The sequence below is a fragment of the Nymphaea colorata genome, chromosome 10 (assembly GCF_008831285.2).
Source record: "Nymphaea colorata isolate Beijing-Zhang1983 chromosome 10, ASM883128v2, whole genome shotgun sequence".
Taxonomy (NCBI): domain Eukaryota; kingdom Viridiplantae; phylum Streptophyta; class Magnoliopsida; order Nymphaeales; family Nymphaeaceae; genus Nymphaea; species Nymphaea colorata.
In genome coordinates, this window is record NC_045147.1 from 23,270,486 (window position 1) to 23,297,560 (window position 27,075).

General features: G+C 39.3%; 3 protein-coding genes across 6 annotated transcripts; 2 read left to right on the forward strand and 1 right to left on the reverse strand.

Annotated features, from left to right (window-relative positions):
• Window positions 1–3,480: 3,480 nt before the first annotated feature.
• LOC116263185 (universal stress protein PHOS34-like) lies at window positions 3,481–6,741 on the forward strand. 2 transcript variants are annotated; one of them, XM_031642814.1, is made up of 4 exons: window positions 3,481–3,828; window positions 4,424–4,518; window positions 5,591–5,712; window positions 6,526–6,741. In XM_031642814.1, the coding sequence occupies exons 1-4, from the start codon at window positions 3,654–3,656 to the stop codon at window positions 6,611–6,613; spliced, it is 480 nt and encodes a 159-aa protein (XP_031498674.1). In that variant the 5' UTR covers window positions 3,481–3,653; the 3' UTR covers window positions 6,614–6,741. The 2 variants fall into 2 exon arrangements, with proteins under 2 accessions (XP_031498674.1, XP_031498673.1); XM_031642813.2 differs by having other exon boundaries at window positions 3,497–3,834.
• Window positions 6,742–7,714: 973 nt separating this feature from the next.
• LOC116263428 (translationally-controlled tumor protein homolog) lies at window positions 7,715–11,287 on the reverse strand. Its single transcript, XM_031643188.2, has 5 exons — window positions 11,143–11,287; window positions 9,920–9,993; window positions 9,698–9,826; window positions 9,432–9,589; window positions 7,715–8,045 (listed from the first exon to the last, which is right to left on the reverse strand). The coding sequence occupies exons 1-5, from the start codon at window positions 11,168–11,170 to the stop codon at window positions 7,928–7,930; spliced, it is 507 nt and encodes a 168-aa protein (XP_031499048.1). The 5' UTR covers window positions 11,171–11,287; the 3' UTR covers window positions 7,715–7,927.
• Window positions 11,288–16,248: 4,961 nt separating this feature from the next.
• On the forward strand, window positions 16,249–26,971 carry LOC116262249 (mediator of RNA polymerase II transcription subunit 15a-like). 3 transcript variants are annotated; one of them, XM_031641424.2, is made up of 12 exons: window positions 16,423–17,252; window positions 17,770–17,881; window positions 18,406–18,520; window positions 18,651–20,105; window positions 20,619–20,689; window positions 21,544–21,618; window positions 21,703–23,112; window positions 24,345–24,689; window positions 25,847–26,041; window positions 26,188–26,276; window positions 26,375–26,567; window positions 26,764–26,971. In XM_031641424.2, the coding sequence occupies exons 1-12, from the start codon at window positions 17,146–17,148 to the stop codon at window positions 26,785–26,787; spliced, it is 4,191 nt and encodes a 1,396-aa protein (XP_031497284.1). In that variant the 5' UTR covers window positions 16,423–17,145; the 3' UTR covers window positions 26,788–26,971. The 3 variants fall into 3 exon arrangements, with proteins under 3 accessions (XP_031497286.1, XP_031497284.1, XP_031497285.1); XM_031641425.2 differs by having other exon boundaries at window positions 16,425–17,252; window positions 18,654–20,105; XM_031641426.2 differs by lacking the exons at window positions 25,847–26,041; window positions 26,188–26,276; window positions 26,375–26,567; window positions 26,764–26,971 and adding an exon at window positions 23,205–23,246 and having other exon boundaries at window positions 16,249–17,252; window positions 24,345–24,483.
• Window positions 26,972–27,075: the final 104 nt, after the last annotated feature.

Consider the following 27,075-nt stretch of genomic DNA (forward strand, 5'->3'; position numbering starts at 1 on the left):
CGGTAGACTGTGTTGAAGGAGAGAGAGGAGGAGTGTTTCATTTTCTTCCTCGGGCAATGACACCCCGACCATACTTTAATATCAAATCATTCATATTCAAATGCATAAATTGGTCATACCAATTAAATATTCACAAACCTTATCGGAACTCATGGTGGACCAAACCCATGAAATAGGATTGTGGGCATTTCAGTACTCTTATATAGGAGGAAGGACTCAATTCAATAAAAAAAAAAGTTTCCAACTCAGAGAGATGAATGAAAAGTTTTCATGTGAGAATATAACCTTCCCTGGAAGAGTGCATGTGTGGTGCCTTCTTAGAAACGTCTTGAGCTTAGAGTTATGGACACATACGGCAGCATGATTTTGATCCGTAAAGAGCACGAGACTTGCTGGCAAAAGTTGAATGTGCATGTTTCAATGTTCTTCCAAGTGCCCCCCGTGACAGCCACAAATCTTATCATCCTTATCTACTTCTTGGCCGGAAAATTTTATAAAAAAGCAAAACAAAACAAGAACGGAAATCTTATGACGTGTTTATCATGATAATACAAGGCCCCACCGGAAAACTCGCGAAGTTCACGACAGTCGGTGTGAATCGAACTCGCCGGAAAAAACGCGAAAATATGAAGTTCATAGAAAGCCAAAGCTTTCGGTGCATCTTGAAAAATGATGACAAAATCACAAACACGAGAAACTTGTTCTTGAAATTTAATCGGGGAAATCTATTCAATTTTCGAGAAATATGAGGAGAAAAAGGTTGATCGATAAGCCAACATTTTTAGAACTTTGAATAAATCAATTTGTTAGCATCCTTTTGACAATTAGAAAAGTCGGGTAGCAATAAACAAGCACCAAAAGAATTGAAAATTCAATGATGAAAAGAAGAAGAAGAAGAAGAAAATCGCTTTTGGAAAGAACCAAGTATCAAGCATACAATTTGCATAATCTGGTGACTTTCTTGTTATAAACTGGGGCATTGGCAACTTCAGCATCCCAGATGATAGTGGTGGCGGTAGCTTTCATTCTCCTTGATATGTCAGGCAAATGTTGTAAAAACCGGTTTCTGAATCGAATTAGTGAAGCTGTCGACCAAGTGAATCGGTTGATTGCATGTAGACTATATAGACAACACCTGAGTTGGCAACAGACATGAATCGGCTGCCTGCCACCAATATGTTCAATCATTAGTGGCAGAGCTAGAATTTTTTGGTGGAGGGGCGCTTGAGTCACCGGCCCAGGTCTGATGCAGTGGCTCATACCAGCCACCATGTATCTCGGCTAATGTTAATTACACCCATAAAATAAAGTGGATGAAGATGCATGGTTGGTGCTCGGGTGATAAGAGTGTACTTTGACAAGGAGGGCTTCGAAGGATAAGGTCCAACGATGGGTCACTGTCTGTTGTGTATAGAACTTATGCTATTGCTGCCCTTGGAAAGCGGAATCATGTTCAAGCATAGTTGCCTGCCATGGCAGGTAAAAAGGTCCATGCCTCATCCTGATCCATATGGATATGCATCATCGGTTATGACTTTCTTTAAAGCCGCTTTCTGTTCAAGTACTGCATGCGCGCACACACACACACACATCTGTATGTATGTGTATCGTAAAGTTTGCTTCATATCATAATGAGCTTCATGTTCTTGAATTTTGCGTTGCATCCATGATTTTGTTGATAACTGGAACCATGTTGAATCAAGAAGACGGTAGTAATGCTCATCTAAAATTGAAGATAATGTCTCAACTCCCCATTTTTTAACTTCAAAAGATTGAGTAGAAAGTCGTGTCACCTTTCATTTTTATGAAGCGAAATTTCTATTTCGAGGACAATTTTTGCCCATGACTGCAAACACGATTATTTTTTGTGAATTTCCTATAGAAGCCATTCGGCTGCTCACAAGGAACCAGCTATCATTGTATGCAAAGTGATGTTGTTTTCTGATTCTTCATGTAATTTTTTTTTTTCAAAGAGACTGTTTTTTCTGGCGATAGAAGTATTAAACTCTATGTTTTTTCAGAAGAAAACAGATATTATTTCTATATACGCATCTTACACTTTGAAACATATGTGACTTTATTCTAGGGTAGGGCTGCACATAAGGTCATGTACCTTCGGGCTCAAAAAAACTGACCTAGGTTGGCCCAATAATATACCGGACCGGCCTGGGTTGGCCCCAAGGGACCTGATTTAGCTCAATATAATTTTCAATATTATTTTTTATTTTAATAATGATATATATTTTATTATTTAAAATATATTATATATTAAAAGTTTTATTTTATATTTTAAAAATATGTTTTTTACTTTAATCGGGCCTGAGGGTGTCTGGCCGGGCCTAATGCCCAGGCCTACTTTATTCTTCTTTAAAGAACAAATGATCCATTCACATTAATGATTGATAAAGAAAGCCAGTGAGGCTTAATAATGATTCAGTTGGAATTTTACTACAAGTGAGTTTGGAGGTAAACAGAAATTGCAAAATAGCTGCACGGAAAGCAACCCTAAACCCTGTCGGGGGACCGGGAAAAGAGAAGGCTTCTTCCTTTACTCGGGTAGTAGAAATTTCTCCCATTCACTCAAAATATGAATTAAACAATAGATTCATTCATATAATTTGTTTTGCTTATAGGAATAAGCTCTTGCCAATTAGATTAGAATTTAATAGGCAGCTTCACAAATGAACCCGAATTCGAGTTAATATCATGTTGGGATTTGTCCATATGATAAAGATCCGCCCTGATCACATATAAAACATCGATGTTTTGCTAGTCACATCTGAATTCAACTTAACAATTAAATAGGTTTCACATTGGAGTTCGAATCTGAATCCATTTTCATGCCGTCCAAATTATATAATTAAACAAATTTGGTAAACTCTGGGTTAGACCTGAACCCGAACCATTTTCCTCATTCAAATCCGCTCGAACGTTGATGTACGTTAATGTACAAAATATTTTATCAATATCTGGAGTTAAATCTTTTGAATTTAGTTAGTACCTGAATTTGCAAATCTGAATCATGCGTTTCAAAACCTCAATTATATCTCAAACACGAGGATCAATGTCTATAAAACATTATAATAATTCCTGCATCTTTCAAGCCAAAAACTTGGGATCTTCTTCAATATGAAAGATTTGTAATTATAAGATTAAAGACCTTAAAATCTCATATCTCTAAGGTCATCAAAAGCCTTCTAGTTCGTATTTAAAATTCTTTTAAATCGAAGAAAAACGAAGTTGACAAGTAGCTGCAGGCGACATTCCTCGTTGGGTGTGCCTGATGATCACAGAAAGTGGATCAAGATGAGGTTTTTTTTTTACCAACCACCAACCCTTCTACTCAAGAAATATTTTCCAGAAAAGCTTACAAAGAGGCTGCTTCTACAAATCTTTGTGACTTGGCATAAATATGTGAACAGGTTTAGATTTAACTCTTAGAATGAGTGAACGACTGGTTGGTCAACTCCCCACAAAAATTCACTCGCCGAGAGAGCGGACAAGTGACGACAGAAGAAGATCCAATCGAGAAGAACAGTTGTGGGAACGGGGGTGCCCCACCGCTGCCGTCACCTGTATAAATCGTCGTACAGTGGAGAGAGTTACAGAAGAAAGCAGAAGAAGAGACGAGAGAAGACGAAGAAGAGGAAACGATGGCAGGAGAGAAATCAGTGTTTCTGGTTGGGATAGACGAGAGCAAGGAGAGTGTCTACGCTCTGCAGTGGACTCTTGATCACTTCTTTGCTCCTTTCCCACCGGAGGCTCGCCCTTACAAGCTCATCATCCTCCACGCCAAGCCTGTTGCCACCTCTTATATCGGCCTTGCCGGTCCTGGTTATGCTTTAATCCTTTTTCCTTGTTTTTTTCTTTCTTTCTGTTTTAACTTCTTCTTAAGCAAGAGGAACAGATTCTTTGATGGGTGTCACCGGATTCTTTTCTACTTGGTGGTTTGCTGTTGATTATTCTTTTCGACTCCCTGTTCTTCTTCTTCTTGATTTTGCATTTCTTCTTGGCTTTCCTTTCCCCCATGGATTTGTTGAGTTTTCTTGGTTTGAACTATCGGGTTTCCCCATTTTTTTGTACCATTTTTCCTATTTTGTTTTCACTTGTGTTGGAAATAGTTCTTGCGAGTCTGAAACCCATGTTGTTTCAATTATCTCTCTTTTCCTCCGATGATTTTTGGAAAGAGAGAGAGAGATCTTGGAAAGGTATGGGGGCGAGAGATTGCCGTGTTCATCCTATATCGTCGTCGGCGGCAGTTGCCGTCCTCATTTTTTGGGATTTAGTGTTTCTTTGACTGCTCGGCGGGTTGCAACTTGCAAGCGATTCACAAGAAGACAGTTTAAGGGTCTTGGCGGAGTTTATTCCTCCACTTTCATAGCTTTTATAGGCTAACTGTTCTATTCTCTTCTCTAATTTTTAGGCGCCGCTGATGTCTTACCAATCGTTGAACATGATCTGAAGGCCATAGCTTCTAGGGTTCTTGACAAAGCCAAGGAGATGTGTCATTCTAAATCTGTAAGTTTTTATTTGAAATCTTTTTTCTTGTTGTTTTGATTATTGTCAATGATCTGATTGATGACGCTGTTCTATCTGTTCTTCAGATAGATAAACACACCTTCTGTGTCTATGAAGCATAGATACCGTTTGGATTCGACCTAAAACTTGGTTTCGCGCGAAAATCAGGCTTTCCTGCGGGATTTGTTCGTTCCCTGTTTGTTGGGAAGCTTTTCCCTGTCACGTGGTTCACGGGTTGGTAAAGGGTGGTTCAGTGTTGCAATCGAATTTCTGAATTTCCCGACACAGGTCTCTTGTTTCCTATAAATAGCCAAATGATGTCTCCAAGTTTCACGCTAACTCCCCCGTCATTGCAGGGAACGTGATTCTTTTTGCTTCTTCAAGATTTTGTTTCGAAGTTGAAAATATATGTTTAGTTTTAACTCATACTTATCCTTTCATTAATTATTGTTGGTAATGATAATTCTGTGGCTGTTAGTAGGAATGTGGACAGATAGGATTTAACGGCTAATTAGGCACTGCCTGATCGAATCCAGAATATACAGAAAACAAACTGGAATTTAGATCTTCTCATGTAATCAGATCCGATAGAAAGTCCCTTACCAAATTGGAATCCGCTCTGTGATACAATTTAGCTCCAAATTGCCCACATCCCCGCAATTTAATCAAAGAATAAAAGTAATCAATTGGGATAGTTACTATTTTTCTTTGCGTTTGGGTACCACTCGATCGATTTTTAAGGACGTCCTTTGTCTTCAACATTCAAATTTCATGAAAACGTGTGTAATTGCAAATGTAACATACTTTGAAGCTCCCCAAGATGTGAATATTGCCGAGTTGAAAACACAGTTTAGTTAGTGAGGTACCTTAGCCACTACGCTTCTGCTTTGTGCATAAATTTCTGTTGTTTGGTGACAAAATCGTCTTCTCCAGTTGTCCTGCATTTCTTGATCTGCAAGACGACTTATGTCTTGATTCTTCTGTAACCAAATATGGAGTCCCTTCACAAACTTCAGGCTTTGTGCAGGACTATCTTCTCATTGAGCAAAGTTTAAACCGACTGTATGTGCAGGTGCTTGATTTCACGGCTGAAGTGGTGGAAGGAGATGCCAGGTCGGTTCTCTGCGAGATGGTCGAGAAGCACCACGCAAGCATGCTCATCGTCGGTAGCCATGGCTATGGAGCGATCAAAAGGTGAATATGAAAATGGAATTTGCAGTTACGAGCTAACCGGTTGCCATTTTGGTCCTGCATTTCGAACTTCGTTACTGTTCTTCTTCACGGAAGTTTCACGCCCATATCTTTTGAGCCTTGTCCATGTAAAAATTCTGCCGTTGTAATTGTTACTCCGTTTTTGACATACCAACCAGTCATCCTCTGACTTCTGTCAAGAACTACCTTGCCCATAACCCTCTGCTCATGTTATTGGAACAACTGGTGGACATCTCCACATTGCTGGGATAAGTCAGAAGTCCATAACCAGAGACGGCAGCGCCTGTTTCCTCTTTCAAGCCGTTATATTGTGGCATTCATATGCTTGTAACAGTGAGACTTGTGCCAAGATCATTCCAAATGGGTAACCATTTGAAGTGTCATCTAGCAGTCGACTGGTTGGGGAGTCCTTGAAGTTGAAGAGAAAAAAGTAACTGTATTTCATGAGGAATTGTTTAGCAACAGTAACTGTATTTCATGAATTTGCCCCATTATATAGGGTCAATCTATAGAATAGTTACATACTGTTATTGTTCCCGAACGAGACCCCTGGTAGTGGTAGAACTTTGTCTGCTCCAACTTAGTGTTCCACTTCCATTTTGTGTAGGTTTAATTACTAACAGTCTAGGTTTTAGTTTCTACTAGTATTGCATCGTGAACTTCTGAAATTGGATTTATTTCTGAACGAGTTTTTTCTCATATGTTTGTGTTTTTTCCTGTTTATGGTATGTCTTACCTCCACAACACTTTGTGCAACTGTCCAGCTTAAAATTGATTTACGTTTTTTTGTTGCAGGACGGTCTTGGGAAGTGTAAGTGACTACTGTGCTCATCATGCTCACTGCACCGTGATGATTGTGAAGATGCCCAAGACTAAACATTAGGAGCTGCCATGCGTTTCGCAAATAAGCTACTTTCTTTGTTTCTATCTGCGTGTTCATAGAACTGCCCATTTATGTACTGCTCTTGGATACACCATTTCTAAATAACTTGAAGATTAGTTGCCTACTGATCTCATGACTCACTACCTACCTACCTTCATGCGCTTCACGTGAAACTTCCTTAGCAAATAGCAGGAAGCGATCTCTATCTATAAGTCTCTCCCTTTCTCCCTACCATGTTGTTTTTATTTCTTTGATCCCCAAAGTGAAAGTGGTCCGCAATATGAGATAAGCTGCCCTCTTCAGGCAGTCAACTCAGCACCTTCAACCTTTGAGATGCAACTCTCTTAACAACTAAACTGCGGATGAAGAACCGACGAAGGAATTGTCCAAACTCACTTCTTTACATGACATTCATTACGTTAATGGACGAACGTTCGATGTCCCTATATACAAATTTACTTTCAGGCAGCCATGTTGGTAAGATTGAGCGGAGGTTCCAATCCAATCGTCGTCTTCAACTAGCGACCTGATTGGACTGAGAAAGGATAGCGAACAGAGCGGATGTTGATAGGCACCCTATTCTGAGCCATTTTTTGTAACGGTTTCAGAAGCTACCTGGTTATTCTGTTGACAAGAAAAGAAATACCCATCTTTTTGCCTGTCGCTTGGGCTTTGTTCAAAATGTTCGCTGTCCTTGGTCAATGGTTTTAGTTACAAAAATAAACAGGTAAACTGGTCATGGATCCACGCATAGCCACAACTCGAGATCCCAACTCCCAACCCCAACAACAAAAGAGGACAAAATTGAGAGTTTAAGAACCAACAGACGATGCGTTGCCATGTAGCATTCCCTCCACAATACGTGAAGAAAGTACTGCATTAGTTTTACGTTTTCAAACATATACGGCTTGTTATATGAAAAAAGATTTCACATTTGAGGGAGGAGCAAGGCGTTACCACGTCAAAAGAAATACCTTTTTGCATACCTACAAACCCCACCTAAAAAGATCTGGCACTACCATGAAAAAGGAAAAACAGCGAACAACCACAAAAGTCAGCAGCCTAATAAAATGGATACTGGTCGATCTGATACTGTTGATGTAGATCAAAAAACACAATCTTAATTGAAAAATTCACAATAAGAGAGAACCATGTAAAATCCTAGCCAATAAATTTTAAGTTATCGTCTTGAAGTAGACTGGAGAAAGGCACTACATACTTCTCATTTTCTAGGTCTTCCACCAACACCGAAATAAAGAGAACACTAAAAATAGAGAGAAGAAGCCAGTAAGGCGCTCTCCTAGCCAAACTCCCTTAACACTTGACCTCCTTCAAAGCATGAGCAAAGTACAAAAATGTAGGATTGGTGGCACCATCTTTATAGTATGCGAATACAAGGCTGCCATCTTCATTCATGCTCTCTCCCACAAAGCTGCAGTGACAAAATAGATCAATTAAGATGGCAGACTCGAGTAGCATTTTGAGGTAAAAGCAAATAAAGTACTGCTGCTAAAAGCACATAAACCACAGCTGCTAATGCCAAAACAAACAAATTTCAGACATATTGCGAAAAGAAAAATAGCACACTAAAACGATGACTAGGACTAGAAGTATTCATATTTGAAAAGTACAATCCAATAGATGCACAAAATATGCGATAAAACAATCTGGCAAAACTGGTCAATGTCCGAGAAAATGTGTCGTAAGATATCTTTTATTGGAACCTAGTATTCCAGGTTCAATGCCATTAAGAGTCTAATATCACCAAAAAACGGGAAGTGTTCCACACTTAATTTTTGTTCAAAAGTATTACTGCTCCAAACATAAAGTTCTAATCTACATAATTGTCTTGAAGGAGGTCCTGCATGCTTTTTGAAAGAGATTTGCATTAACAGGTCATTGAAATTTATATAGGTGGACATTATTCATGAAAGCTTATTTAAGTGCAACCATGAGAAGCAAAATTAGCATGCCACTTATGAAAGCAAAACTGAACAAGTTTGCAAACCATACTTGCTGAAGAAAACTACCAACAAATGATTTAAGCAGCAGAATGGGCGTAGTGGTGCTCAAACTCAGTAGAAACAACTTATGGAATCTAGACGAAAAGGCAATTGTATGCAACCAAGATACAAACAACAGACCAAACTTCAAATTTGATTAACAAAAACCATAATGCTACTACCAAGAAGACAACGTCCAATCTTGGAATGGCTAACAACCAAGTAGAGGAAGGCAGGAAGGCATAATCCAGGAACTGATCCTCTACATTTCACTAAAAAAGGACCAAGGACATCAAATGCTTATAATCATGTTACTGGAATTCTAGGTCAGGCCACTCATCCTTTCCAGGAATAGGAATAAAATTACTCATCATTTCAAACCCCCAACGACCTTAAAAAAGGTAATCGAACAAATTCCTGTAAGTTTGATCCAGCCACCAAGTGACAGTGGCTAGTTAGGGCCTAGGGAGATCCAATGGCTGTTAGCTGCCATTCCATGGTTCAACTGGACTTCTTCAGGAATCCTAACTCCAAAGGTCAAAAAGTCAGTTCGCCAGTAAACAAGGGATGACACAGTATTCGACATAAATTATCAACAGCTGGTACCACACCTCATGAAGGACTATTCAAAGTATTAGTCGATTGCTGGGGGTTTCGGACAGTTAAAAGCAATTTATACATGTAAGGTGCATCTAGAGCAGAAAATTACAAGCCAACTTGCCAAAGAAACAAAAACAAATCCGGATTTGCTTATCATGACTCTGTGATCAGAAAACAGGCAAAAAATTGTTACACAAGGAGAATCTGGTACTCACAATTGAAGGTCACTGAGCTTGGAGAGAAGAAATTTGGTTGCTCCCTCGATGTTCTTCTTGAAAACTTCTTGCTTCTCCTCATCCAACTTTGGAGTGAGAAGCTTGATGTAACGTTTGATGTAAGTTACGAACTGCTTTTTGTCAAAAGCAGGTTGCTCCTGTCAGGTGACGGACAACATTTAGAGTCAGTGTCAAAGTAATTACCCCACATTTCCACCCATAGATACTAGGTACAACCCATACAGATTAGGACATGTAAGTTTTACCTGAAGTCTGAAGGTGTCAACAATATCTACCACCTTGACTGCTTGGTCATCAACACCTTCATCTTCATCGCCACCCTCTGCAGATGGGTTCGCTCCAATGTCTACATCAATTGCTCCTTGGACAACCCACTGTCAATATTTACAAGAATCATTAGATAACACTAAAACCCCAAAAACAGACTGAAGGAGGCAACCCAAAAGTGCAAAAGGCAATGAACCAACCTTTCCTTCAACCTCCCACAGAATCCCGTTCTGGACTTCAGTGTATGGGAATGAATCAGAGAGGAGCTCGTCCCCTGCAGCGGTGACATAACCCCAAGTTAATGAAGAGAACCAGATGAAAAAAAAAATCCACATGCCTCTTTTAGCTGAAGTGCAAATAAGAAGTGTAACAATTCATACCAAAAGCAAAAAAAAAAACAAAGAGAGACGATTTTTTCTCTGGGTCTTTTCAGTTTTTTTTATTTTTTTAAGAAATGTTTTCCCGGTGATCATCTTCTTTTAGCAAATCAATTCTATGGGATCGGATAGTTTAGGTTAGCCTCTGTTCCGCGTGTACTAATTATAAGTGTGACCGCCAAGTCTGTATGCGTCCACTCTAACCCTTCTGAGACAAAAATCCAAGACTCGGTTAGAATATGAAGCGGTGCAAACCCAGCCAATCATTCCAATTATCAAGCCTCCAACGGAGTCACAAGGCCCTATGGACGCAAGGATTTTAACTACATGCTTGAGGACCTTCCCATGAAAAACAGACAACAAATCCAGCTCGAATCACATAATCGCATCAACGACGAACTACCCACATGTGAATGCAACATCCTTGGTGAAAAGCCTCGGTATAGGCTCCTGTGTTGCATACTTTTTTCGTATATCGATGTGAAGATAGAATTTCCCCACGGGTTTATGGTTAAAAGTCTGAAATTTTGTGGCGCAAAACTTGCTGTCCACATAAAAGATCGTGATTCAACAGCCGATCTCCAGGTTTTGCCACGTAGATCACATCGTCGTCGTTAGTTTCGTTAAACAAAATTTGTAATTGCAGGTCATGTACCAGCGCGGTAAATCAGAGAGATAGTGCAAGCTTAAGCACTACCAAATTCCGCCAGATTCCCACGAAGTCGCAGCAACTGAACGGGAAAGGAACAACACAACCAGAACTAATCGAAATCGACTAGCAGAACTTCGGAAGATTAAAGAAAAAACAAACCACCCATCTTCCAAAGCTGACACGAGTCGGCAGCTTCCCAAAAAGGAACTCAAATACGACGATCTTCAGGAAACAAATCGAAACCAAAAAAAAAAAAAAGACACCGGGATCCACACGCTGCTCTTACACCATCGCCAAAAGAAAAAAGCAGATGAAGACACAGAATGATTCACCGATCTAAGCACTAGAGAGAAAAACAGCGAGGAGAACGCAAGGGGATGGAGATCTTCATTACCGGTAAGCAGATCCTGGTAGACCAACATCGTCGCAGACAGCGAAACCCTAGTGATCCGCAGAAAGAGGGGAGCACGAGAGAGAGGTCCTCAAAAGGTGGTCGAAGGCGACCCTTTATAGGCGAGGGTTTTCGGTCCCTCCTTCGCCGCCTAGCCAAACGACGGTAAAAAATTTAGGAAACTTCCCTCCTACCATTGTACAAAAACACGGCTAACTTGGCTATATTCCCAATAAGTGCGTAGAAACATTTTGAATTATCTATTTACTGCTCATTTCATTTTGAATTACTTGCAAAATATATGAGAGCGCTCATATTTGGAAACGTAACTTTCTAAAGAAAGCGGCTGAACAAGGCATGTATTTTGCAATCTAACTTGCTAAATAGGGCAGTAAAATGAAATAATGAAAATAAAGGCGGGCTTTGGGGAATACAGATTTTCTCTCCTTTACCCTTGACGACGGTGAATTGACATTTTTTTAACTTCCAAGCATCGGAAGAGGGAAATAATTGTCCATATAAGACTCTAAATCTCGAAATTAGTTATTCCATCTTCCTTTGATAAGCACATCGTCATTTTAGGCCGAGCTGATCTCTTTCTTCTTGACCTTCGATATGATCTTCATTTATCTCGCCATAACATGCGTGATCCTTCTTTTTCATGAAATCCCGGTGCACACACATCAACTAAAGTTTCATCTTTATCACATTGCCATGTAATTTGCATCGAAAGTCTGTTTGTACAAAACATGGAGAAATTAAAACATTTGTTACTTAAACAAATCATAGTGTTCTTGTGATAAGGACGGAAGTCATGTATATTGTGCACGTAGATAATTGACAAACAAGCAAAAATGAATAAATAGACCACCGAATCAAAAGATATTCCCAAAATCAAACTTAAAAAGACTTTCCTTTCCTTTTGGTGGTAGTCAGTCTGATCGCTTCAACAAAAAATAGAAGCCCTGGACTTTCAGTTTCTATTCAATATCTTTCTAAAAGAATGTTGTATGGCTCTTCTAAACCCACTAAACCCCTTCCAAGTTCACTTCTTACGGACCACGTTGACATTGTTATTCTTAAGGGCAAAGCCAGAAATTTTTTTCTCGTGTTTGTTTGTAGATAGGATATTAAATCAATTTAAGATATGAAATACATGATTAAAGGTCATGTGGTTTTAACTTGACATCTGGAAAAAGGGGTCAACAGTTTGCTTTTCTTTCCTTTTCTTTTTTTTTCTTTGGTTTGGGATCCAAAGGAAAGCTTTACTTAGTTTTAATTTTTCCATGTTTATTGAAAATATAGAATGTTTAAAATTCGGTTCGCATAGGCTTGGTATCAATGGTCATAATTTTTTCTATTAAGCATAGGAAAAAGTTCACAGCATATATAGTATCAGAAATTGAGATAAATTTATTGAATTTCCAAATACACGTTAGGTTTTTGTTGATAGCCAAAACAAGGCCCTGCTTTCGCCGCTACTTCTTGCAAAGGTGAGCATTGTTTTCGCAATTAAAATTAAACAAGGGAGCGGCGAAATATTTTTTTAGAAAAAAACAATTGGAAAGGAAATATTCCTTCCTTTCCAGAAAAGATAAGTTTGGGTGACACGATTATAAGAATCCAATGTGGCAGGCAATAGACATTCGATTCTTTCCCCCAAAAAAAATATATATATATATATACCACTTTGGTAATATTCGATTCTCTTTCTATCTCTAAAATAATTGGGTTAAAGCGAGTGGATGGATCGTGTTTCGGATCATTATATTCGCTTTACCACAACGGATCTGATTGGAAGAAGAGTTCAAATTCTAAAAGTGAGATAAAAAGTCTCCCGCCTTACAAACGGTGTTTCCATTGGGCAAGCTTTTCCTATCTCTCTTATGGGAAGCTGGCTTTTTAATTTGGCAAATAATATTAGTTTTTCAAATACAACAAGACATCAACCATCTCTACACCCATAATTTGGAGTTTTTAAACGGTAAAATCTTTTTCAGGTATAATACGGCGAACTTAAAAAAAATAAAAAATATATGATATTTTAAAAAATTTAAAAAACTAAAACAAGCATAAAAATAAAATGAGTGAAAAACTAATAACATAAACATTAAAAGATACTTAGATTTGCAACAAATAAAAAATAAAAAATAAAAAAAACTGTTTGACATTTAAAAAATGAAAAAATAAATAAAAAAAGTGAAAAAGCTTAAAGAAGATTGAACTTCTTTATGTACCTCTGCCCTAAAAGTGTGAGATGATTTGTAAAATATTTTTTAAAGTGTTTTATGAATTTATCTCAATTTTGAATGAAACAATTCATATTATTCTATTTACCAAACTGTGTAAGTTAATAGACACTGACCATATAATAAATTACTTTAATGTATATATTACAACACTTGTTTATTGCCTTAATTCTGATTTTATGATTAATGGATTTACATAGAACAGTTTTTGTGACAGTGTAGATAGTAGAGTGAGAATATCAACTTGGGACCTTAAGTATGTTTGCCTTGGGCCAATGGCCGAGCCAGAAAAATTGAGCTAAAAGGGATCCGGAAGTGGCGTCACGCGATTGAAGATCGGAGCTTTCGGAGGAGGCCCGACAGATATCGTCAACATGATGTATAATATTGCAAATTTTCTTCTTTCTCTTTGATTTTTTGTGTTGAAATCCATTTGGGTGTGTGGTTGAGTATCGTTTGAAAGGAAGAGATCTTCTTGGATTTTGATTCTGTGCTGTGAAACTGTTGGCATACAGTGTTTAAGAAGAAATGGCTTAATAAATAGTGTTTCTTATGGCTGTATGATTCGATGTCTTTCCCCTCGCTTGGCCTTCCGATGTATATCTTTGGAACAATAACATTGATATTTTTTTAAGATATCGACATCTCGACGCCTCAACTTATGCATGAGAGAAATCAAACAGTGATAGTGAAGAGAGAAAAAGGCGTTTAGCAAAGGGTTCTTCTTTTTTGGTGGCTTCCAGGATCTAGATAGATGTAGGTTGCTCCACGTAGCTTTACTTTCTAGTAGTGGAAATATGAAGTGGCCAACATTGTTAAAGTAAAAGAAAGGGAGAAGTGAAAAAAAACTCGTTGATCACTGGCCAGTTACTAATTATAGCAGTTTCGGTAATCGCTCGTAGGCGGCCGGTCACTAATTATAGCGGTGAATAGAGCGAGGCGCAAGAGAAAGGTAGCCTAGATAAAATTAAGGCTTGGCATCGGGCCAAGCCGTTGCCGGGTACCCGGTACTCGGTCCGACTCACCCCTGAGCCCAGACTTAGGAAAAAGGGACCCGGGCTGGATATATATATATATATATATATATATATATATATAGAGAGAGAGAGAGAGAGAGAGAGAGAGAGAGAGAAAAAAGAGAATGCAAGGTACATAACCTCACATCATCAAACGAGATTTTTATAAACCTCATTTAGAAATAAAAGATCCGGGGCTATCACATGGAATCTAAGTATGAGTGGAGATGCTTAGCTTGACCAGCCGCAAGTCCAACAGAGAACATCATATCCGTGGATTAAAGATCCTTGCCTTAATTGCAAATGCACCTTTGGAGTCACTGGAAATCGACATCTTGCTTAAATAATCTGAATGAACATTTCTTCAGTTTAAGTTATTTTTTAATCAAATGACACGAGGACCTTTAGAAATAATAAATAAAAAGAAAAACGTTGTTGGCATAGCTTTGTTTCAAAAAGAGATGATTAATTTTAGGTACTAGATAACAAAAAGCAAAAATTTATTTATGTAAACTATGGCGCTAAGGAGCACTAGTTTTAGCTAATGCCCACATGTAGCTCTCACAAGCCCACAATTGCGTAAACTATTAGATAACAAATCCATGTAGATTGAATCACTGTTTGCTCAAGCCGCAGCCCACGGACTTCACCTAATGCGCATTAGAGATCTAAAATTTCAAAAGGCAAGTGCACTTTTGAATTAGAACGATCAACATTAACTATCTACGTTAGACACAAGAAAGGCTATCTTTAGTCTTTGATCAAGATTCTCCTTTTCCTCTTCTACTGAACGGGGTCTGTCTGTTTGACTCAATCAATCAGGGGACAAAGTTCACCGGAAAAAAAAAAACAGTGGAACTTCAGTACTCCTGGGTCCCTTGGTTGGCAAAAAAAAAAAAAGTCTCTTAAGTGAAGCCATAGTTGGGACCCAAGGCATCGTGCGGTGGGTCCAGCCCAGATGCTGCTTTATTGAAGCATGACGGGAGATTATTTGTCCGCTACTTTTAGTCCAAGTTCGTGTCACTTTGCCCGCTCATTGATTGAAGTGTCAGATTTTCCATCCCTACTTTGCTCAGATCTCAAGAATTGGTTTACGTCCTAACTTAACATTTTATTGATAACGAGCAAAGATGCTCTTTTAGTGCCATGACAACCGAAAAGTTCCATATTTCAAATTGCCCCAACCCAATAATGGAAGCTCCTCCAAAAAAAAAAAAAAAAAAAATCGAGTTCTTGATAAAACATTTTTAATATAATATTCTTTGAAATAAAAAAGTACAAATAACTTTTTCCATAAGCATGAAACACGCTTGGAGACTTTTGGCTGCTTATGATCCAAAATTTTAGATACGTTCAAATTTCAAACTCAAAACCAGTATTATCGATTTGGTGTCATGTCAGTTTGCTCTCCCGCATCATTTTTAACAGATATATATGAGGTCATATTTTCTTAATGAATAAACAAGGCTTCTCTCCTTTCTTTTGTTTTTAGAGTTCAAAGTTGTGTTAGAGATCTGCATGAATTTTTTTGATTGGCTTTAGGGTTCACCTTCATCGTCACGAATTCACAAATTGGTATTTTCAGGAAGTTGCGTGAACCGTCCTACATTGCAATTTAAATTAACTGCCTTATTACTTTTCTCTGATAATATGGGAAACGATGCAGGTGCGGCGCAATCCATGAACGGCAGTCGGATTTCGAGGGTCTTCTTCGTATCATTGCTGGTCCAAATCTTGCAGGCGACTGAGGAAAAGGAAAGCTCACTCAGACTACCCAAATCGGAGCGTCCTGCAACATCAATGCCGCGCACTTGCAAGCGACTCTCCGACGACTCATGCCGAGCCTTCTGCAGAGCCAGGTCGAGGTTGACTCTTGTGGGGGAATCGGTCAATCTTCCTTCCCACATGAGACAAGCGAATAAGGAAGCGGCAAGAAAGAATGGCTGAGGCAGCCATTGGAAATCCTATGTCAGCAAAGCTTTGGCCTTTTCTGAACATCTCTCTTCATTTTCTCTCTCTAACATAACTGTATTGCTTTCTCTTTTTCTTCCTTTCTTTCTCCGCGCCTCTTTCTTGATTTTTCGTTCAACAGTGTTTATCCTTTTACCTTCATTTTTGGTTGAACTTCTCTCCCCTCTGCTCCCCACACATCATCCGCATGCTCTTCCTTCTCCTCTTTTTTGGACGTAGCGCCTTCCTTCTCTCTCCTCCATTCTGTTTATTAATTCATTTGCTTATTTGGGAACAATAATATCTTTACGTTTTCCCGTACTATAGTCTCCGGATGTTCTTTTCTCTCTCTATTATCTCTGTCTCTCTCTCCCTCTCGAGGGAGGGAGGTTTGCCGTAACAGAAGATTTGAGCGCAGCCACCCAACCGTCTCCTTTCCTCTCCTCTCTCTGCTTCGCCATCACGTCTCCAACCAAACCGCTTTTGGCCGAAGTCTAATCTCAAGCAGGATTCATCACCACCTGTCTTTCCTTTTCGCCAGCACCACCATCGTCATAATCGTTTCCATCATTGGGCTTTGGTGTTATCCGTTCTCTAGTTCAGGGTCTCTCTCTCTCTCTCTCTCACACACACACATACTCACACAGAGGGGAGGAGAAACGATACAATTGGCGATTTGGATTTTCCTTCTTCCTTTTCCTTGACTGTTTGAGGGATAAACAACCGGTTCATCCAGTAGTTCGCCGCTTTGTTTCTTCCTTATAATTGTGTAAGGTGGTCTGTCATTAACCATGGACGGGAATAGCTGGAGGCCGGCTCAAGGGGATCCAGGGATGGCGTCAAGTGATTGGAGATCGGAGCTTTCGGCAGAGTCCCGGCAGAGGATCGTCAATAAGATGTATAGTATAGTCTTGCAAATTTTTCTTCCTTTCCTTTGGTTTTTATGTAGAAATCCATTTGGGTGCCTATGGTTGATTCTCGTTTGAAAGGAAGCGATCTTCTTGGATATTGATTGTGTGATGTGAAACTGGTATGCCAGTTATTGTTTCTTTCAAGCTGTTATTGTTGTTGTTATTATTATTATTCATGTTACTGATACTTTTCAAAATGGGAGGGTGTGATCTTGAGAGAGACTGGACCAACTTTCTTCTCGCCATCCCTCTTAGGTGTCGGTGCACCGACCAACGATTTAGGGCGACTCCGAATTTTGGATAGACTGGTCTTTGAATTGCTAGAGATTGCAAGGGATGAGCAGACTTATTTATGCTCGTTAGTTAGTTATTCTAGATTATGGTTTGCTATTTATCAAGTTTCGTTCGATGAAGAGAAGGTTTTCTATTACGAATAAGTCTAGCGGTGGTTCCTTCTGGTGGCAAATCGAGTAAGTTTAGCACATGAATGTTTGGTTTGTGCAGAATGGAGACGCTCAAAAAACACTTGCCCATCTCTGGCCCTGAGGGAGTTGCTGAGCTTAACAAAATTGCGGTAAGATTTGAAGAGAAGATCTATACTGCTGCTACAAGTCAGGTTTGTGATATATCACGGTTTTCTTCCTTTATTGTCGTTATTTGTTAATATAATCTTTTATGTGCTATAATTTGGATGATTGTTTCTATTTGGAAGGATGCACTTATGTGTTGTTAATTCACAATTTTGGGGGTTTTTGTTGCAGTCACGTAGTCATGAATCATAATTCCTTGAATCCCTGTTCATCCAATTTTTCTGGATAAGCGGGTTAATTAAACCGAAACCTTCTTTTTTGTTTCTTCTAATTATTATCGAACTAAACCTGTCATCTTTGTTTATCTGTCGAAAGTTGACTTATTTGTGCATTCTATTAGGCGATAAATTAGGCCTTTTTAGATGTTGTTACTCTACATAATTGGTTTTTTTTTTTGTTGATTGTGTGGTATATGACCTGCAAATTAAAATTGCAAAAAAAGTGCAATTTTTTTTCTTTCTTATGTTGACCATTAAAAATTTCATGCTGTGAAATTTCATTTTGTCTCTGATTATTCCTGTTTTAAGTCTCTCTAATACATTCTTTTCAGCCTGATTATCTGCGAAAAATATCTCTTAAGATGCTCACTATGGAATCAAAATCTACCACTGCAAATCCTTTGGCATCAAACTCAGCTGTGGGAAACCAAAATCCACAAGATCCAGGTAGATGTGTATTAAATTATTAATACCCTATTGCCTGCTCAACAAGTGCTGCACTTCAGAAGTGGCTTGCAGCAGTATATGCATATACTAAGCCTCTTTTTTTCTCCCCCTTTTTCTGTTGATTGAACAGCAGTTAACAGCATGCAGCAAGTACGGAACCAAGGCCAGCCATTACCCTTAGCTAGTCAATCTCAAGCACGACAGCAGATTTTGGCCCAGAATCTTCAAAATTCCGTTGCACCAGGCACTGTGCAAAGCACATCTAATTTGCCTCCTACTTTGTCTTCCATGTCAAGTATATCTCAGGCTGGCTTATCAAGTGTCGTGAGCCAGAGCTCTACTGTCCAGAGTATATCTGGCATTTCACAGAATGCTGTAAATAATTCTTTAGGACAAGTCAACCCCCATAATATGTTTTCAAATTCCCAAAGGCAACTGCAAGCAAGGCAGCTTTCACAGCAGGTCGCCCCTCAACAGCAACAACAACAGCCACAGGGTCAACAGCATCTTCTGTACCAGCAGCATCTGCAACAACAATTGATAAAACAGAAATTACAACAAGGAAATATGCAGCCTTCTCTCTTGCAACAGTCACAGATCCAACAACAGCAGTCACTATTGCAGCCGAACCAGTTGCAACCCTCTCAGCAGTCACATATGCAAACATCTCAGCAGCCTTCTTTGCAGCCAAGTCAATCAGCCATTCAGCAACAACAGACATCTCAGATGCAGGCAGTTCAACAGTCTAGCCTCCAACAGAGCCAACAATCATCTTTGCAACAGTCTGTTCCATCAGTCCTCCAGGCCCAGCAACATCAGCATTCTGTCCTTAGACAACAACAACAACAACACCAACAGCAGCAGCAGCAGCAACAACAACAACAACAACAGTTGCAACAATCTGTTGTGCAGCCGCAGCCATCTATGACTATCCAACAGCAGCCTCAAATCAGTCAGGCACCAATGATGTCATCACAACAGCAGCAGCAACTGATGAGTCACCAGACAAATTCATCTGGCATACAACAAAATCAGATATTGGGACAACAAAACATTGTTCCAGATATACAGCAGCAGCAGCAACAGCAGAGGCTGTTGGCTCAGCAGAACCTCTCAAGCATGCATCAGCAACAACAGATGCTGGGTCCTCAGAGCAGCATCCCAAGCATGCATCAGCAGCCACAGCAATTGAGCCAGCAAAGCAGCCTATCAGGAATGCAGCAATCACAGTCATTACTTTCACAACAATCTAATGTTTCTAGCCTGCAGCAACATTCACATTCAATTCATCAACTTCTTCAGGCCAAATCCTCTATACAGCATCAACAACCTCAGCAGGCATCGTCCTTATTGATGCAACAGCAATCTCAGCAACCACACTCACAACCATCACCGCAGCAACTGATGCCACACATTCAGTCTCAAGCTGCACAACAGCAAATTGCGTTACAGCAGCAGGCAAGTTCTTTACAGAGGGAGCTGCAACAAAGAATTCAAACAGGTGGCTTGTTGCAGCCACAGAGTGCAGTTGAGCAGCAGAAGCCATCTTTTCAACCACAAAGAGGGATACCGGAAACTTCTTCACGTAAGTGCTGTTGTCAACATGCTTTCTTGCGATTTAATTATCATCTTATTGTTTGGCCTACATGATGATCCTTAGGTAGTAACATGGAAGTAGAAATGAGTATGTGAAGGTTAAGAAATTGAAACTTGTTGTATGCTAAACATTCTAATCGTTCAATTGTATGGAGATGCACAGTTTTCCCTTTGACTTGCATGGGTCTGGTGTTAATCTGATCGTCCATGCACAAGGTTGGTCATTGTGATGGCTAATTATCTATTAGGCAGTTGGACCAGCTAATGTCCAAGGTAGGGCTGTCAATGGGTGGATTAATATTAGCTAAAATACGTATGAAAATTGATTTATTCACATTCTCTGCAGCCAGGGATGCAAAAAGCTAGTGTGCTTGGGAATCCCAAGCCTTACACCCTTAATCCAAGAGGAACACGTATCACTTTATGCTTTACCTTGTGAGAGTGAATCATTTTATGATCCTGCCAGCATTCAAACGACAGTGTTTTACCTGGCCTTTTGCAGCTTCAATAGAGTCTACGGCACAGTCAGCACATCCAGCTGCAGGTGATTGGCAAGAGGAGATATATCAGAAGGTGCTGCATTTATTTTTATCCGTACTATTCGAATTTAGTGACACACCAATAAGACTGAAATATGTCATGTTAATCCATTGCTATTATGTGATAAGTCAATAGTCACAAACATAGACAATATTTTGAAAATATAGCATTTTAATCTCCAAAACAACATATTTTGAAGGGAAGATCTTGCTGTATTTTAAAATAAAGTCAAGAACTTTTCCTTATGATAGTATCAGTATATTGTCATGGTACTTTCCCCTTTTAGAAAAGGCCCTTTTGAATGTATTTTTAGCGTATGTTTTTATTTTTTTTGTTTTAAAAAATTAAAAGCAAATTTGAATCTTTATCAGTATACCAACTCTTAATTTCATAAGATTTTCTAATACACACACACACACACACACACACACACACACACACACACATATATATATATGCCTGTGAATTTTTGTGTGACTATAAGACATGTAATTCTACTACAAAAAATAAACCAATGTGCATGGAGTTAAAATGACATGCAAAGTGAATGAATGGCTGTATCATGTTTCTAATGATGGCAGCTAGTTCTTATATATCTTGATATTTTTTACAATGCATCGTGGATGTGAGAGGTTATTGCTTCCTAACAGTGTGCATACTGCATATATATCGGTAGCTTTTGATAGTTCCTTTGGTTGTGAATCTTTAGTCATGGTCAACCATGCATAGAGACCATTTAATGTCTGGGTTCTTTATCTTTCTTGGTAATATTGGCCTTCTGGAAGATATTTCTGTGGATGGTTTTTTATTCAATTTTTTCCAAGTGATCCATGTTTATTTGATTATTTTAATATGGCTTCAATTTTGTAACATTTCGTGTTTTGCAGTTGAAAAGCTTGAAGGATATGTACTATAATGAACTCAATGAGTTGTACCAAAAACTTACGATAAAATGTCAGCAGGTACCTATCTCTAAGATCAAATCCTTCTCTTTGTATATGCACTTACTTAGTAGCTTCTCCAACAAGTGCTTTCATTATCTGCAGCAAGAGGCTCTTGTCCAAACGCAGGCACAATCAGACCAATTAGATAAGCTGCGAAACTACAGAAATGCACTAAAAAACAGTTTATTTTATTTGGTCATGCCAAAAAATAACATCCCATTGAATCTAAAAGATAGGATGGAGATGTTTGAGAAACAGCTCCTCCAATTTCTTAATCTTTTCAAGAACAGAAAGGTTCCCCCTCCACATCAGCACGGACAACAGCTTCAGCAACAATCTGGTGGTCAGTCGCTTTCTGTGCAGCAACAGCAACAACAGACACAAATATCTCAGATACAGCAGCATGAGAGTCATACCAATCAATTGCAACCTGTAAATGTACAGAACACAGCGACAACAATGCAAACAAGTGCTGTGAGTCCTGTGACAACCATACAACACGGAGCTGTGCCTCTGGGACAGCATGTTGGAGTTCCAACGTCTCACAACCTGAGGAATGTGATGCAGCCTGCATCTAATTTGGACTCAGCTCAGGCAAACAACTTAGGTTCTTTGCAGCAAGGTGCCATGAGTGCTCTTCCACATGGTGGTGTAGGCACCATGCAGCCAACTATGATAAGTGCGCCACAGCAGACTTCCACAACCTCCTTGCCCCAAAGTGGTCTAAATACCTTGCAGCAAAGCAGTGTTAATACTATTCAATCAAATGCTAGCATGCTACAGCACCAGCAACAGCTGAAGCAATTGCAACAGCGTCAGCTGCATCTTATTCAACAGCAGCATAAACAGCAGATGATACAGCAGCCACAATTGGCACCACAATACCAGCAACAGCAATTACCATTGCATCAAAAGCAACAACAAGCTGCACAGCTTCAGGCTCACCAAATGCCACAGCTTCATCAGTTGAGTGATATGAACGAGTTAAAGATGAAACCTGCTGTTGGCATTAAGCCTGGCCTGTTCCAGCCTCATAATTCAATTGGTCAACGGCCAGTACACCAGCAACTGAAGTCTGGATCTTCCTTTCCTGTTTCTTCTCCACAGTTAGCTACATCCCCTCAAATTTTGCAGCATTCTTCACCACAGATAGATCAGCAAAGTCTCCTTGGGGCAGCTGCACTTCCGAAAATTGGAACACCTCTGCAACCAGCAAATTCACCTTTCATTGTTCCTTCTCCCTCCACTCCTATTACTCCATCACCATTACCAGGAGACTCTGAAAAGCCTGGTGCTTCACCTCTTTCAAAGACTGGAAATATTGTGAGCCAACAGTCAACTGTTCCACTAGCTCAAGCACAATCTCTTGCTATTGGTACTCCTGGACTATCAGCATCACCTTTGCTTGCAGAATTTACTATTCCAGATGGGAATCAGGGCAATGCAGCAGCATTAGGTTCAAGCAGCAAGTCTAGCACAAGTGAAAGGCCATTTGATCGGTTAATTAAAGCAGTAAGTAGAGTGATCAACTGTTATATTCTTTCATTCATGTTCAGTACTGACAACTTTTGTGCTGAGACACCACACTTATTGTTTCAATGTAGAACCATGGGTTTTAATGAGGAACTCTTGATTTACAAAAGGTGGTAGGTTCTTCTGAATTTGTACTGGTCAGTTAATTTATTGAGTTCTGAATCTCTGATTTTATATCGTTGAGGAGATTTGTTGTCTGAGGTCGTCATGTGTTAATTGGATTTCCTGTTCCTATTTTCCTTTACCTCTTTTCTTCTACTTCTTTTTTTTGTGGGGAACTATTTGATCCTTTGTCTATTATCTGCTGTCATATGTAGGCAAACTGCAGTGGACATAATTGCCAGTGTGAAACCTCTTTTGGACAAATGCCAGAGTCAGAATTTTGCTACAGAAAGGAGAGGGTGCAAGGGATAACTAATGATTTAGGGGGTTTCTTAGAAACCTTGATCTACTGCTGCTTCATCATAAAAAAGAAAAAAAAATCATGATTGAAACTAAATTACCATTCCCACTGAATATCCTATCAAATTGCTTTGCTACAAAAAATACGGGAAGTCAGGAGCGAATACACGGTCGATTCTGTGACTATTAGCAACAGGGTGCAGTAACATGGTTCTGTTTTTTTACCATGTCGATGTACTCTTTTCTAATAATCTAATTATAACATGAAAGCCCTTGTTGTTGGTTTGAATATTTCCATTGGTGCCATTAAATTTTCCTTTTTGATTGCAATGAAATGGTGTTCAGTGTCCTTTATTATGTAATATCTGATTGTCCAATTGTCTTAGTTTTCTCATTCCATATTTGTTAGGCATGTTTTGTCAATCCTTAAAAATAAAGAAAAAGAAAGAAATATTAATACAACAATCTGAATGAAAGTTAAAAGACAGGCTCATTTTCATGCATACTTGACTGTGTTCTGTTGAATGTTCTGGCACTTGGAAACAATGAGGATGTCCGTAAATGTGATATAGTTCTATGGTATTAAGTGTTGTTTTTCTTTGTCATCCTTTTATTCATCTTAATGTCAAACTGTTATATTCCAGAAAAAATTTTAGCCTTACAGCTAAAAATGACATGATTTCTTATTGGAATAGCAACTCTTGATCACTTCTTTGGGGTACTTGTAGGTTAAATGATGTGTTCATCTGTAATAGACTGGGTTGCTTTGGTACCTATGGCAATGAGATGTTTATACTTTGTTGTTTCAGGTATCATCTATATCATCCAAAGCATTTGCATCATCCATTAGTGACATAAGCTCAGCTGTGAATTTAATTGATCGGTTGGCATGCTCAGCACCTGGGAATGGTTCTAGAGCATCAGTTGGGGAGGATTTAGCAGCCACAACCAGGTGGCGCTTGCAAGCAAGAAATTTAATCTCACAAGATGGAAATGCTGCAGCAAAAAAGATGAAACGAAACATGACTGCAATGCCATTGAACACCATGTCGTCAGCTGGAAGTGTGAACAACAGTGTTCGTCAGCCTGCTAGTTTGGAGTCATCTGAACTGGAGTCAACTGCTACTTCTAGAATAAAAAGGCCAAGAATTGAGGTATATTTTTGTTAGGATTAAGCTACCCCTAGTCTGCATATTAAACCCAAACATGACGCCTGTAGTTGCTTTGCCAAAAGTATCTTTGCATTTTAGCTACCTGTCTCTGAAATTGAGTCTATCGATGCTATTAGACTTCCTCCAGAAGCCTTAGACGATGGAGTTTTATGTTAAAACTCCAATCTATGCTCACAAGTATGATTTGGAAGAGTGATGGGATGGAAAGGGAGGAATCCTTGTTGTTCTTCTTACATCATGTGCCAGCTGATGCCTAGTAAACCATCACAAAGTATGATTTTGCTATTGGTGAAACTGGACAGATAGGCTGGTGGGTGAAAAAGATGATACGTTGGATGGCCACCAAGAATGACGGACTGGTAAGCTGGTGGAGTTTTGGGTTTCAGATTGTAAATGTGAAAAGAATAATGGTACAGACTACAACCAGTAGTTAGCACATCACATGAATTTATCTTGGTGATGATGCATGATCAAAGTGGTGGGGCAATAAAAGCAGGATAGATATACTAGCGTTTTAGAATATAGGGGAGGAGTCTGTGAATATATCCAAATAGTTGTTCCTGGAGAAGGTGAGTTATGTAGGCACTTTCCAGTTTTATGTGGATGTCTGTTCCATTTTCATATATGGAAAGTGAACATCAGTTTGGTAGTGGTAGATAAAACTATATGGTTGGTGAGGGGAATCTATATGAAACAATTAAGTGTGGAAAGATGCTAAAATGTGTAATGGTGCCATCTAACCCAGTGCATTAGACTATGTACATGGCTCGTTGTTATTCCGTTTTTTCTTTAAAAGTATTGAAATATAAGATATCCAATTTGCAACTCAAAGGGCATAGCATAGCGGGTCAGGCTTTTGGCGCTTGAAGAGTTGCATCTCTAGTTCGATTCAAATGGGTGCTGTGCTTCCAATCTTAAGTGGTGGAACATGGTACCTAAGTTGAAAAGGTACACTGCTGCTATCGCCAGGTCCCTAGAGACGGGGAGGGCTTCGGACTCTTTTTTCCGGACAGTTGTCATAATCCTCTTGCTCATTGAGAAATTCATAAAATTTGCTTATTGATCTTTCTGTTCAGGATTTCAAATTATACGTTGACAAAATGCAGCCACTTAATCTCAGTCTTGTGTTTCCGTTGTAGGTTAACCAGATTCTTCAAGAAGAAATCAAAGAAATAAACCAGAAATTGATTGATACAGTTGTAGATATAAGTGACGAAGATAATGACTTGACTGCAGCTGCCACTGAAGGCAGGGACGGGGTTGTCATAAAATGCTCCTACAATGCCGTAGCACTCTGTCCAAGTATGAAATCTCAATATGCATTGGCTGAAGTGGTAATGTAAACCCTATCCCTTTTGGTTGAGCTAAGTTTAGAAATGATACACTGGTTGGTTGGACCAAGTTTAAGAATTATCTCCTGGACTTTAGATTTGATTAAAGGTTCTGATGCAATTAATAGTTCAAGTCCTATTTTATGCAGTCTCCAATATTGCCATTGAGGCTGCTCGTTCCTTCAAATTACCCCAGCTGTTCTCCTGTACTTCTGGACATGCAACCAATTGAAACTGGGTATCCGCTTGTTTCAGCTAGTATCTGTTATTTTCCTCTTACACTTGAATCAACCCTTTTCTGCTCTCTTCTTGACAAGATCCATGTTTAACATGCAGTAAGGAGGGTGAGGATTTGTCTGCAAAGGCTAGGTCCATGTTCAGTTTATCAGTTCGTAGCCTTTCTCATCCAATGTCATTGGGAGATATAGCAAGGACGTGGGATGTTTGTGCACGCAAGGTGATGACAGAGTATGCACACCAGAGTGGTGGTGGCAGCTTCAGCTCAAGCTATGGCACGTGGGAGAGCTGTGTGAGTGCATGATATTAGACACGTTCTTCTGGCTAGCTAATAGTTTCAAAAAGATACACATCTCTATTAAAGATCTGGTGCATGCCTCTGGCACGAACTAGGACAGCACATATTTCAGAAAACGAAAATGATAGCCTCTAATGGGAACGATTATAGCCGAGTGATGTGTTTACTATTGTGGATCGACGTTGACTAGGTGTTGCGTGAAGGAGTAAAGTGATTTGCGGGGAGAAACTGTAGAAAACAAAGTCGTGGGATTGATCCGGTGCATCATTTATTGCAGGGTCTAAGATTTCCAATGTGTTGGACAAAGGAAACGGAGAATTAATCGATGTGTAAGTATGATGGATGTTAAATTGTAGTTATAATGAATATAATAAGTTGGAAGAGAATTTTTGAAAGCATAGCTTGATTATTGTGGTTCTGGTAGATCCGACTTGTGATTATAGCAATTTGGAGAATTTGGTAGTTAATAAATGTTAAATTGTCCTACTGCAAAGCAATTCAG

What these genes read in the sequence shown, in the direction of transcription:
- LOC116262249 (XM_031641424.2), top strand. Translation starts at nt 17,146, where the DNA reads ATGGACGGGAATAGCTGGAGGCCGGCTCAAGGGGATCCAGGGATGGCG. An exon ending in TTACGATAAAATGTCAGCAG is followed by an intron (nt 21,619 to 21,702) that starts GTACCTATCTCT and finishes CATTATCTGCAG; the next exon opens with CAAGAGGCTCTTGTCCAAAC. An exon ending in ATGCAACCAATTGAAACTGG is followed by an intron (nt 26,277 to 26,374) that starts GTATCCGCTTGT and finishes TTTAACATGCAG; the next exon opens with TAAGGAGGGTGAGGATTTGT.
- LOC116263185 (XM_031642813.2), top strand. Translation starts at nt 3,654, where the DNA reads ATGGCAGGAGAGAAATCAGTGTTTCTGGTTGGGATAGACGAGAGCAAG. An exon ending in TATCGGCCTTGCCGGTCCTG is followed by an intron (nt 3,835 to 4,423) that starts GTTATGCTTTAA and finishes TCTAATTTTTAG; the next exon opens with GCGCCGCTGATGTCTTACCA. An exon ending in AGATGTGTCATTCTAAATCT is followed by an intron (nt 4,519 to 5,590) that starts GTAAGTTTTTAT and finishes CTGTATGTGCAG; the next exon opens with GTGCTTGATTTCACGGCTGA.
- LOC116263428 (XM_031643188.2), bottom strand. Translation starts at nt 11,170, where the DNA reads ATGTTGGTCTACCAGGATCTGCTTACCG. An exon ending in CTACCAGGATCTGCTTACCG is followed by an intron (nt 9,994 to 11,142) that starts GTAATGAAGATC and finishes TCACCGCTGCAG; the next exon opens with GGGACGAGCTCCTCTCTGAT. An exon ending in AAGCTCAGTGACCTTCAATT is followed by an intron (nt 8,046 to 9,431) that starts GTGAGTACCAGA and finishes TTGTCACTGCAG; the next exon opens with CTTTGTGGGAGAGAGCATGA.